Below are 12322 nucleotides of genomic sequence, written 5' to 3'. Positions count from 1 at the left end.
GGAGTAAACTCAGAGAAGCTATTAGTTTCTGTTGTATTCTTCCAATTTCTTTGTATGTATGTAAACATAAATACAGAATCTTTTTTATATACAGTTGGTTTTATGTCAATCTTTTAAAAAATTTTAATGTTATATCTTTGAGACTTTTCCATATTAGTCCACAGAGTACTCATTCTTTTTAATAACTGTACACTATTCCATCACATAGATGCAGCATAATTTATTTAACTGGCTACTTATTGATGGACATTTGGATTGTTTCCAATTTTTTGTGAAAACTGTATTCCTCAATCACTCAGAATAATCATTAAGATGAGGATTCAGCATTTTCATCTCTTGGTCATATACTCAATTAATTGTCACCGGGAAATCTTGATTTATTATGATGATATCAGACTCAACTAGAAGACTCCTCCTTTCAACACTTTTCATTAGAATACCCTTTTAACAGGTCTCCCCATATTACAATGGTAGAACACTGCTGTGGACTAATTGTGTTCCCCCCCAAATTCATATGTTGAAACCCTAATAGTGTGGCTATATTTGGAGATAGGACTTTTACAGAAAGAATTAAGGTTAAATGAGGTCATGAGGGTAAGGCCCTGATTAGACAGGATTAGACACCAGAGAGCTTACTCTCTCTCTGTCCTGTTAGGACACAACAAGAAGGTGGCTCTCTGCAAGCCAGGAAGAGAGCCGTCACAGGAACCGATGCTGTCAGACCTTGATCTGGGACTTTTGGTCTCAAGAACCGGGAGCAACAAATTTCTTTTGTTTCATCCACCTAGTCTAAGATATTTTGTTATGGAAGCCTGAACAGATTAATATAACACTTAAAACATTTCTACTAAAGGAAAGGCCACTGCCTTGTGGCTAGGTGATCAGACACCTGAATGAAATGTTTTGCTAAGGTCTAACAGAGCCTTGCCCATAATTCTATGATTGGTAACTTCTCTGGAACACCTACATGACATAGTGCTCTTTTATGAAAGTTAAACAAATATTTATGATTTTTCCTTTTTTTACACATGGAAACTAAGTATTGAATTTCAACAAGGCAGAAAATGTGGAATCACCTTCCTCACCACTATCATCACCATCCACTTACTTGTCTATGAACATCTGTGGGGGAAAAATCACCAAATCCTTCCCAGATTCCACCATTTTCCTCCTCTTCATAAAATCGAATCTGGATGTCATCTGCAAACAGTCATGTTCAGATGTATCATCTCACACAGTATAATAATATTCATAAACATGATGAAAAATAAAGCTGGTTCAAGATTCTACCTACTATGTACTTAACCTTTTTGGAGAATAATTAATAGACTTTTGAATTATTTAAAATTTTTAGTGAAACTTTTTTATTAGCTATCATAGTAATGGGCCCCAAGTTCCATTTACAATGACAGAATACTAGATTTACCTATTCAATGTGAATTTTCTCTTAATCAGTCTTTGATTTTCCCACTTCTTCAACCCTAAACCACTTCACTCCTGAGAAACATGAAGGATAGTGAGGAATATCAGAATCCCAAAAGGGGGTTCAACTTGATATAGAGTTACATAATAATATTTAACTTATACAAAGTTTACTATATGGCAGACACAGTTCTAAGTGACTTTATATGTATATATTAACTGATTTAATCCTCACAACTTTGTGATGCAGATGTACTATTAATATCCTGGTTCTGAAGAAGAGAAACTTGAGTTCAGAGAGGTTAAGTAACTTATCTAAGGTTGAACGGCTAGTAAATGGAGAGGCCAGGATTTGAACACAGACAGTGAAGTTTCAGACTCCAGGCTCCTAAACATTCTACTATGCTTCCTTCCTATAATACTTTATTAGTCCATATTGAGAAACTGCTAAAAATATCATATTGATCTAACCCCTTTGGGTTAAATGAGAACATCTAAATTTCACACTTCAGTCATGGACTCTACTCCTGCAGAAATATGACAATGTAACTCAGGTTGGCATCTCTCTGGCTTCACTTCCTATTTCACAGGAAGGAGTACACCACTGACTAGTAAAAACTAAATTATTTAAATTTCTATTTAAATAGAATTTTAGAAATATTAGGGTTGGAAAAGACATATTATCTCCTAGTTTATATCTCTGCATTCAGGTAGGACTACCTTGGACCTACTTTTTCAGATTCTTTAAGCCAGGTACAAGACTTCTCTTAATAAGCCATTCCAATGTAATGATAATGATTAAGAGTCACATTTACAAATAAAGGTACTCAGATTGTGTTTATTGATAGCAGGCACACCTGGGAATCTGGAAATGCATATTACTTCGATAGAATGGGTAAAAAGAAGGCTGATACCAAAATCTGCAGAGAAAGTGTGAACAGTTTTGGGATAAAGATATATATATATACACCTTTACCTAAAAATCTGAACTCATTTTTTTCTGACTTTTTATCTCAGAGCATTTAGCCCCAAAGGAGAATTTTCTTTTTTTTAAGCCATAGTTCTTTTAATAGGGGTTGCATTTCCAGCTATGCAGCTGCTTACTTTGAAAATGGTCATCCTTGTAGTGAGTATATCTTTATTACACTATACCTTTCATCATTTTATTTCAAAAATTAGTGAAGCTTGAGAAGATAACACAATCTCCTTCAGCATTTACTAATTTGTCTTGTGCTATGTTTAATGAGAGATAAATGCCAAGCACCTTTTCTGAAAGTGAAAATTATGAGAGAAATATGCTGAGAATTTCCCTACAGTCCTTATTCTCTTTTTCTTAAATGACATCATAGTGTCATGGGAAGACATCCAGAGACACTCTCTCAGTGTTGCAACAAAGCTTTGTAACATAAACAAACTAAACAATTTTACACTACCTAAGACATTTATCCTGTGTGTGTGTGTGTGTGTGTGTGTGTGTGTGTGTGTGTGTGTGTGACTGAGAGAGAGAGAGAAGCATGGGCTACTACTCACTTATTTAGTTTAAACTCAGATACCAAAGTTTAAAGTATAAAAACACTGAAATATCACTGATTACAATGATCACCGTTTTCTTGTTTCTCCTTACTTCTGGTGAAAATTTTAAAATGAATTAGTTGAGTTAAAAAAAAAATAACATGGACAACTTAAATTTGGAAGAGATGAAATGTATCAATTTTTAAAAGGAGTTCTATGGCAGAGGAGGGATATTACTGGGCCCACTGCCAAGAAGTGACTCACAAACACACTCAGAATTATACTTCACATCTTGACATCGGAGCATATATTTACCTTTCTGAACCTTGTCACAGAGAAGATAAATCTCTTCCCCTCCAGTTACGCATCCAGCTGTCCTGTCCATTCTTACTATTTTCAAGTTGGACGCATTGGGGGCTTCTGTCCACAGGAGAAAAACAACAAACATCATGTTTTATCCTCAGCTTCACATGCTGACCTCCTACGAGGGACCTTAACCAAAGCATACATTAACCAAAACAAAGTTTAAATAGATGCTTTCACTCATATTGCTTTAACGAGGCTATAAATAAAACAAAAATGCCTTCTGAAATCCTCAGAGCACTTCTTGGGCATGGCTCATTCATTACCACCAAAATAGATGAGGCAGAAAGGAACAGTGTTTGTTTTTCTCACTGACACAGTAAGAGAGATTAATAGAGAAAGAGAAAGAACTTTTCTGATGTTTCAAGAAGTTCCAAGCTAAAAGGATGCATGAAATTTCAATTTCAAGACTTTAATCCAAAACTTACGTCCATGATACTGACATACCACTTACAAGAGTCCTAGAAATTTAGGAAAAGCACAGTTTTCTGAAACAATTTATTAATTTTTATTCTACAGAAAAGAAAAATGAAGATGTTACATTTCTTTTCCACAAACTAAATTAGAATTCTGTGTGGTTGAGGGGTAAAAGTTTTGTGTGGTGATAGTATAAAGCTTCCTTTTTTTTTTTTGCTCTAACAGCTGCATTTTAAAGTGATCTTTGGTATACGAGTCTACATCATTTTATAAAGCTTTCACTTCCCTTCAAACATGTTTAAATTAGAGAAATCGGTTAGTTGTTGTACTTAGACCAAACTCTATAACCTTTCAATGTGCCTAAATACTGCCCTTGTAGACTTTTTGGAAATATCTGTTTAATAAATCCCAAGCATACCAAATAAGAAATTTGCATGGTAAATGCTGAAGACCAATGTAAAACTCTTTCAAAAACTCCAGGAACTACAGACTGAAACAGAATTTTGAAGCTACAAAATATCTGTAGTGCTCATTTAGTTAACCTGAAGTTCCTAACTTGATAAAGCTATAACATGCAAAAATGAAAACAGATAAGAATAAGAGTTGTCTTTTATTAACTTCCCTTTAGAGTCCCAAATGAGATACTTTTCCCATCTAGGAGCTCCAACAACATATCCTCATAGTAAGGAATTATAATAAGAGATTTGGCGTTGCATGTAAAGGACTACAGTGATGATCTGGGGAAGGAGATTGATTGAGCACCTCACAAGATTTCACTTTTAACCTCGACATCAAGTTTGAAGCTAGATTTCAGTCATGTCATTTTGTAGATGATAAATGTGAGGCTCCAAGTGATTAAGTTACTTGCCCCAGGAATCAGAGCTAGTTAGTAACTGCCAGGGCGGGGCTGGAAGTCAGTTCTTGACTTTGCAGCCAGTTGCCTCCCATCAGAAGTCAGGTACTCACTGCTATCGTAGATGGCGTCCGATACCACAGGTTCCAGGCGCCTCGTGAAGCTGCCGGTGCTGTCTGGTAGGAAAGCTGTAAACATGAGCCGCACCACGCTGAGGTCCATCTCCTTTGTCTGCTGAAGAGCTGCCTGGCGGATGATCTCCTTTTCCCGATCTAGGACCAGACAACACAGGGTATTCATGCCCAGGGAAGGAGTAAAGCGTGAATGTTTTAGTTAGGACGCTTTCATAAAGCCCAAATAAAGAACATCAACTTAAAATAGACATCAACTTAAAAGTCTATTTTTAAAAAAATATTTATTTGTTTATTTATTTTGGCTGCACCAGGTCTCAGTTGTAGCACTCAGGATCTTTGCTGCGGCACGTGGGATCTGTTGTGGCATGTGGGATCTTTAGTTGTAGCATGTGAGCTTCTTAGTTGTGGCATGCAAACTCTTAGTTGTGGCATACATGTGGGATCTAGTTCCCTGACCAGGGATGGAAGCTGGGCCCCCTGCATTGGGAGCATGGAGTCTCACCCACTAGACCACCAGGGAAGTCCTTGAAAGTCTGCTTTTTTTCTTTTGAAATTCTGCATATTAGTAATAAAATTTTAAGAATTAGCTATTTATGTCATCCAAACATCACGGCATCAAAAAAAGGTCTGCATTTTCTCTGGATCACAGCAAAAACTGTCCTCCATGTGTTAAAACTACCTCTCTCCTGTCTTCCCCTGACCTCTCCCGAGACACAAAGGATGTGATGGAATGGAATGCAGCACTCCGACTATGCCTCAGTTGTGTTGAGGAATGTGAAAGCTAAGTACCCCAAAGCTCTCTGAGCACAGGGACCATGTTTATCCCACAGTGCCCAGCACAGCACCTGGCACACAGCAAGTACGACTCAAAAAGTGCTTTAAAGGAGCTGAATAACTCAACTGCATTTGGCTCTTTGCCTCCTGATGGAGCTTTCATGCTGATGGACATAATCGTACTTAACTTATAATATCATAAGAGGTGATAATTCAAGTGATAAGTACTATAAAAGAGCTACAGTAAAGTGATATGAAACTTCAAAAGAGGGGAGAATCCAGAGGCTGTGAAGCAGAAGAGGCATTGCTCTAAATCTTGAAAGGATGGCAGAACTTGAACTTAGAGAGGATAAAGGCATCCCAGGAAGAGGAAAGAGCAGGAATAGAAAGAATGTGCCAAGGAGAGGAAGTGAGAAATCACAGTGCTTCTATGGCGCAGTTCAGTTTGACAAGAAGGAGCGTAATGGGAAACCAGAGTTGGACGTGCAGGTTGGGGCCAGCTCTTGGAGGCCTAAAATGCCAGGGTACAGAATCTGGATTCTGGAGACAACAGAGAGACACTGAGTAGTGGTGACACGTAGGCTTTAGTAAGATCCATCTGGCCATAGGGTGTAAACCGGATTAGAAGTAGGGAGGGACAGGAACCCCAGAGAGCACAGAAGAGCTGGACCATGAACTGGAGATGCAACGGAGGCGAGAAGGAGGGCTCAAAGACAATGTGAAGGTTTTGAGGATGACTATAAGAAGACAGAACACGTTTAATGGGAAGGGATGATTGGCTTTGGACTGTCTGCGTATCAACTGGTGACAGGATGGCCAGATGAAAGCACAACACATAAAAGCAGAAATGGCATGTGTGGTGGGACAAGGATTGGGGTTGAAAGAAAAAATGTAAGTAAAGGCAAGAAAACATAAAACCATAACTTTTTTTTTTTAATGATAAAGAGGATAGCTTATTATGTGCCTAAAGACCTCAAGGAAAGAAAGATTTCTTACAATAAGATGAGCTGGGGGACGTATAACAGAGGAGGTGTTCTTTGAATTATGCCTTGAATTCTGAATTGGTTTTGATGGTTAAAAAGGGAAGAATGGGGTGTTTTAGGTAGAGGAAGACCCACAAAGATATGAATATGCATCAGTGTTCAGGGGGCGGTGTGGGGAGAGGTGGGTACAGGTGGGACCAGAGATAAAGCTGAGGCCAGGCTTTGTATGCTGGGCTGTGGCGGTACAGACTTTATTCTAGAAGTAGCAGAACGCCATCAAAGGTTTCTGAGCAGGGAAAGGGTGAGAGCAGCCTGGGGAACAGACTGAGAGAAGGAGAAACCTGGGGCATAAGGTGAGCACATGGTCTACACACAGGAAAAGGAGAGCCACAGCTCTAAAAGGAGTAAGGCTGGGAGAGTGATACTCACCTGTGAGCTGCCGGTCTCCTCCACCTTCTGCTTGCAAATAGGCAAGATCAGGATGCACCAGAAGTCCAGGATTATAGCCCCTTATACATGCATCTGTCATTCGTGCTTCCAGTGTTTCAAATACTTTTTTCTTTGTCACATGAAGTATACCCAAGTTTGCAAATCTAGAGGAAAAACAGTAACAACAACAAAAACCAAAATTAGGCGGTCAGTGACTAGAGAGTCCTGTTTTACCTGAGCAAAGTGGATTGAGAAAAAATGCGCAGGCTCTTAATCACTAGCCCTCAAACACATTACTATTTCTGCAGTGAAACATATAAAACAGACTCAACAAATGGAATAATCAAGACCGTAACCAGCTGTACATCATGTCAGGCTGGGTTTTGCCACCAAATCAGTCTGTGGTAAACTCAGAAAAATCTTCTGGTTTTCAAAGCTTATTAGACTTGCAAATTATGATTAAGGCAGTGGGGTATACATATCTTAATAAGAAAGTTTTACGTACACTCATTTTAAAGTATTTTATAGGAGGGTTGTATACAAAGAAATTTTAATTCCAGATATACTAACTTTTCTGTTTAAAAATTTAGAAAATATGCAAAATACTATATTTAGAAGATTTTTTTCTTTTGGCTCACCCCTGGGTTTCTAGACGGGATTTAAAGTCTACCTGGAATCCCATCTCCTCCAGGGCTATCTCTAAGGTTGGAATTATTTATGACCACTAGAAATGTCTAACTCTATGTGTACTCAATTTTGAGGTATACCTTTAAGAACTTTTCATACTGTGAAGGCTACATATCTATAGAACAAAATGTTAATACGCTAATTAATGCAATTAAGGGATTTTTAAATACATAAAATGCTCCAGCCATTTATATTTTAAAATAAAGTGCATGAAACAAAGGAGTGTATTCAATAAATGCAATACAACAAACAAACAAAAAAAGCACTTTACCAAGGAGACTCATTCGTTCAACAAATGTTTATTTTGCTTCTTAGTACCAGGCAGCATCCTGGGTGCTTTTGTCAACAGTAAAGGGACCCCCACCCTCACGGAGTATATATGTTAATGCAACAACACGGAGGAAATGAACAAGTAAATTTTATAATTTAAAAGGTAAAAAGTGTTACCGAGAAAAATAAAGTAGGAATGGGGAAGAGGAAAGGCAGGAGTAGAAGGCATGACACTTAAAAATAGGGAGAGACCAGACAGGGCCTCACTGAAAAGATGTCAACTGAACAAAGACTTGAAGGAAGTGAGGGGGTGAGATGTGGATATATGGAAAAAGAACACTGAGGCAGCAGGAAGAGCAAGTGCAAAGACCCTGAGGTAAGACCATGCCTGGTGTCCACAAGACAACAACAGCAAGCAGGCCAGTTGTGGCTGGAGTGAGATGAACAAGGGGTTAGCAGTAAGTGAGGAGTTCAAAGAGATAAGTGGGGCACAGATCTTTTAAAGCCTTGTAAGCTTTGGTAAGGACTCCTTTTCCTTTGGCTTTTACTCAGAAAGAAAAACAATATAAGTAGAGGAAAGATAGAAATATTGTGATAACTGGATCAAATGCAACAAAGAATAAGAAAATGTTGGAAGACCAGATAAACTAGAGAAAGAAAATATAGGAGGTGAAGGCAGGATGAAATGAGCACTCATACAGAGGCCCAGAGACAAAATGAGACAGGTGTCTAGACAGTGATGAAAAAAAGTAAGACAGCTGAGACACACACAGAAAGGAAAACACAGAATATAAGCTCCTTGAGGGCAGAGATATTCAGTGCCTAGACACCTGGGTGTTTAACAAATGTCTACTGGATAAATAAATGCATGAATTAATCCAGCACAGAAAAATGTGCAATAGGACATACTGATGCGTGTGGAGGCATAGGGAGATTTTCAGAAACAGCACCTCCATTTTTGGCCTTTTAGGCCTAACTCCCATACAGGACATTCATAACTACAGGAAAACGAGGCTAATCTTCTAGGTAACAGCAATGATAAACGTGTGCAGCACTTTACACTCCACCATATATAAAGTGCTTTTCATGTAATATTACCTAATTTAATCCCTGTGAAAAAGGCATTATCTTTATTTTTCATTATGTGAATAATGGATTTACTTTGGTAATAAATGAAACAATACAGAAGTCAGTCTTCTGCCTTAGGTAATGAGAGAGCAACACAGACTAATTGAGCCTCTCACTTTAAACAACAAAAAACAAAAAAAATAGTTTTCAGACACTGGACAATAGCTGGCATAGGACAGTGAACCTTAAGAAAAGGAAAACAAATAAGGTGAATCCTAAAATTACGCTGCCTTAATACCTAGAGAGAGCCTCCAGCCTGCAGCAAGGAATGGGGAGCCCACACAGGGCCTGTCAATCTCCCTGAGTTTAGGAGACAAAAGAGGCCAACAAGTGTAGAATTCACAGGCCGACACCAGAGAAGAAAGAACCACATAGAGAGAGACACTCAGAGCAGGTGTGTGTGAGGAAATGACCCAAGGCTGGGAAAAGAACAGGCAAAACAATTCCTGGAGCACACAAAGGGCTAGAATAGTTTAAGAAATCTTATGATACACAAGATTTACTGCATACTCAGAAAGGTATTGCCTTAGTAATAGTGTCAAAGTTAACTCTAGACTAAAGTCTGCTCTGGTCTCCCTGAAAAAGCTTAAAAGTAAGTCTAGAAAGAATCAAACTATTCCCAAATTTAACTTCATCCCAATGCTCAAAAAATATTTAGAAGCATACAAAATAAGAAATCCAACTACCAACAATCCAAAACTCAAAATGTTTACCATCCAATCAAAAATTACCAGGCATGCAAAGAAACAGGAAAATATAACTCATAATGAGGATAAAAATCATTCAATAGAAACAGATCCAGAAATGAGACAGAAAACAGAATTTGTAGATAAGTACACTGAAAAGCTATATATACTCCATATGGCTGAGAAGGTAGAAAGCATTAATATGTTAAGGAGAGGCACGGAAGATATAAAAAAGACCCCCCAAAAACTTGCAGAGATGAAAAATAAGATGTATGGGAAGAAAAATACACTAGACGGGATGGGATTAGAAACACATTAGACACTACAGACAAAAGAGTAGTGAACTTGAGGACACAGTAATAAAGCTATCTGAAATGAAACAGAAAAAGATGGAAAAAATTTTTAAAAGATCATTAACGATCTGTGGCACAATTTCAAATGGCCAAATATACATGAGGTTGATGTTTCAGAAGAGAAAAAAGAGGAGTCGATGGAAAAAATACTTAAAAAAATAATGGCTGGCAAGTTTTAAAATTTAATAAAAACTATAAACCCAGCAATCCAAGAATCTCAAAGAACCCCAAAGCACAAGAAAGATGAAGACTGCAACACTAAAGCTTGTCATAATCAAACTGCTGAAAACTGCCAATGAAGAGAAAATCTGAAAAGCTGACAGAGAAAAAAACCAACACATATGTACAGAGAAATAAAGATAAGAATTTCATAAGACTTCTTTTTAGAGACAAGGAAAGCCAGAAGACAGTGGAGCAGCGTATTTTATGGACATAAAAGAAAAACCCTGTCAACCTGTAATTCTATACTCCTCAAAAATACCTCTGAAAAACAAAAACAAAATAAAGACTTTAAGATACACAGCAACTGAAAGAATTTATCAGCAGCACATCAGTAGTATAAGAAAAATTAAAGGAAGTCAATACATGGGTAAGTATAAAATACGTTTTTTTCCTTATTTAGGAGTTTCTTTAAAAGATAATTGACAATTTAGGGCTTCCCTGGTGGCACAGTGGTTAAGAATCCACCGGCCAATGCAGGGGACACGGGTTCAAGCCCTGGTCCAGGAAGATCCCACATGCTGCAGAGCAACTAGGCCTGTGCACCACAACTACTGAGCCCATATGCCACAACTACTGAAGCCCACACGCCTAGAGCCTGTGCTCTAGAAGAAAAGCCACCACAATGAGAAGCCCAAGCACCATGACAAAGAGCAGCTCCCACTCACAACTAGAGAAAGCCCATGCACGGCAACGAAGACCCAATGCAGCCAAAAATAAAATAAATAAATTTAAAAAAGATAATTAACAATTTAAAGCAAAAATGAAAAACAATATATGGTGGGATTTATAACACATGCAGATGTAAAATATATGACACAACAGCACAAAGGTTAAGAGAGGGGAAATCAAAGTGTACTGTTAACATGCTATACATAAACAGGTAGAATGCTACTTGAAGGTAGACTATGATAAGTTAAAGATGTATAATATAAACCTAAAACAATTGCTAAAAAATACAAATAGGTATAAATCTAAAAGGACATAAATGAAATAATGAATAATCAATTAATTTAAAAGAAGGCAGAGAAAGGAAAAGGGGGAACAAAGAATCGATATGACAAGCAGAAAACAAACAGCAAGATGGTAGATTTAAACACTGATATGATTACATATCAGTAATCATAGTAAATAAAAATCACCTAAACACCCCACTAAAAGACAGAGAGTGTCAGACTGAATAAAAACTAAGACCCAGCTATATGCAGTGCATACCTACTTTGAATATAAAGACACAAAAAGGTTAAAACTAAGAGGATGGGGAAAAAATGGTCTAAGCTAACATTATTCAAAAGAAAGCTGCAGTAACTAGATTAGTTTCAGTCAAGGTAGATTTCAGAGCAAAGAATATTACCAGGAATAAAAAAGCTCATTCCATAACGATAAAAGGATCAATTCATTAAGAGGACATAAGAATCCTAAATGTTTATGCATCTAATAAAAGAGCTTCACAACATAAGAAGCAAAATCTTACAGAACTGAAAAGAGAAACAGATGTCTCTATGAATATAGTTAGAGATTTCAATACTCTTCTCTTAATAATTGATAGAAGAAGTAGAGAGAAAATTAGTAAGGAGAAAAAAGCCTTAAACAAACAACCTGACCTAATTGACATTTACAGAACATGTGTTCAACTCGATCAGACTAAACATTCTTATTTAAGTGTATCAGGAACATTTATCAAGACAGATCATACTGCATCCATAAAACAAGTCTCAATACATTTAAAGGAATTAAATGATACCAAATACTCTCTTACCACAATGGAACTAAATCAGATATCGATAACAAAGTTACCTAGGTTGGAGTATATTAAAATCAAGATTGGTCACGTAATAATTAATTGTTGAAGGTGGGTGATGGGTACAATGAAGGCTCATTATGCTATTCTACTTTTGTATACGTTTGCAAATTTCTATAATAAAATGCAAAAGAAAAATGAGAGCAGACATTATTACTATTAGCACATGAAACAGAAAAAAACCAAGGATCATAAATGTTAACATATGAGAATGCAAAATGGTACAGCCACTTTGGAAAACAATTTGACAGATTTTTTTGTTCATTTTTGTTTTTGTTTGCTGCACCATGC

At 37.2% G+C, this 12322-nt stretch overlaps 1 protein-coding gene across 4 annotated transcripts in view; it reads right to left on the bottom strand.

The window, feature by feature from the left end:
• Positions 1-12322, bottom strand: part of NFKB1 (nuclear factor kappa B subunit 1) — a 115712-nt gene that overhangs the window by 32540 nt on the left and 70850 nt on the right. For all 4 annotated transcript variants that reach the window (XR_009052762.1, XM_057728525.1, XM_057728527.1 and 1 more), the window contains exons 7-10: positions 6888-7051; positions 4681-4839; positions 3250-3354; positions 1109-1200 (exon numbers count right to left, since the gene is read on the bottom strand). Coding sequence is in view for 3 of the 4 variants with exons in the window: in XM_057728525.1 (XP_057584508.1) it covers positions 1109-1200; positions 3250-3354; positions 4681-4839; positions 6888-7051 (520 nt within the window). In the remaining variant the exon portion in view is untranslated. The remainder of the gene's footprint in view (positions 1-1108; positions 1201-3249; positions 3355-4680; positions 4840-6887; positions 7052-12322) is intronic.

Source organism: Hippopotamus amphibius, chromosome 3, assembly GCF_030028045.1.
Source record: "Hippopotamus amphibius kiboko isolate mHipAmp2 chromosome 3, mHipAmp2.hap2, whole genome shotgun sequence".
Classification (NCBI taxonomy): Eukaryota; Metazoa; Chordata; class Mammalia; order Artiodactyla; family Hippopotamidae; genus Hippopotamus; species Hippopotamus amphibius.
The sequence above is the reverse complement of the archived record's forward strand: the minus strand, read 5'-3'. Positions and strand labels throughout refer to the sequence as shown.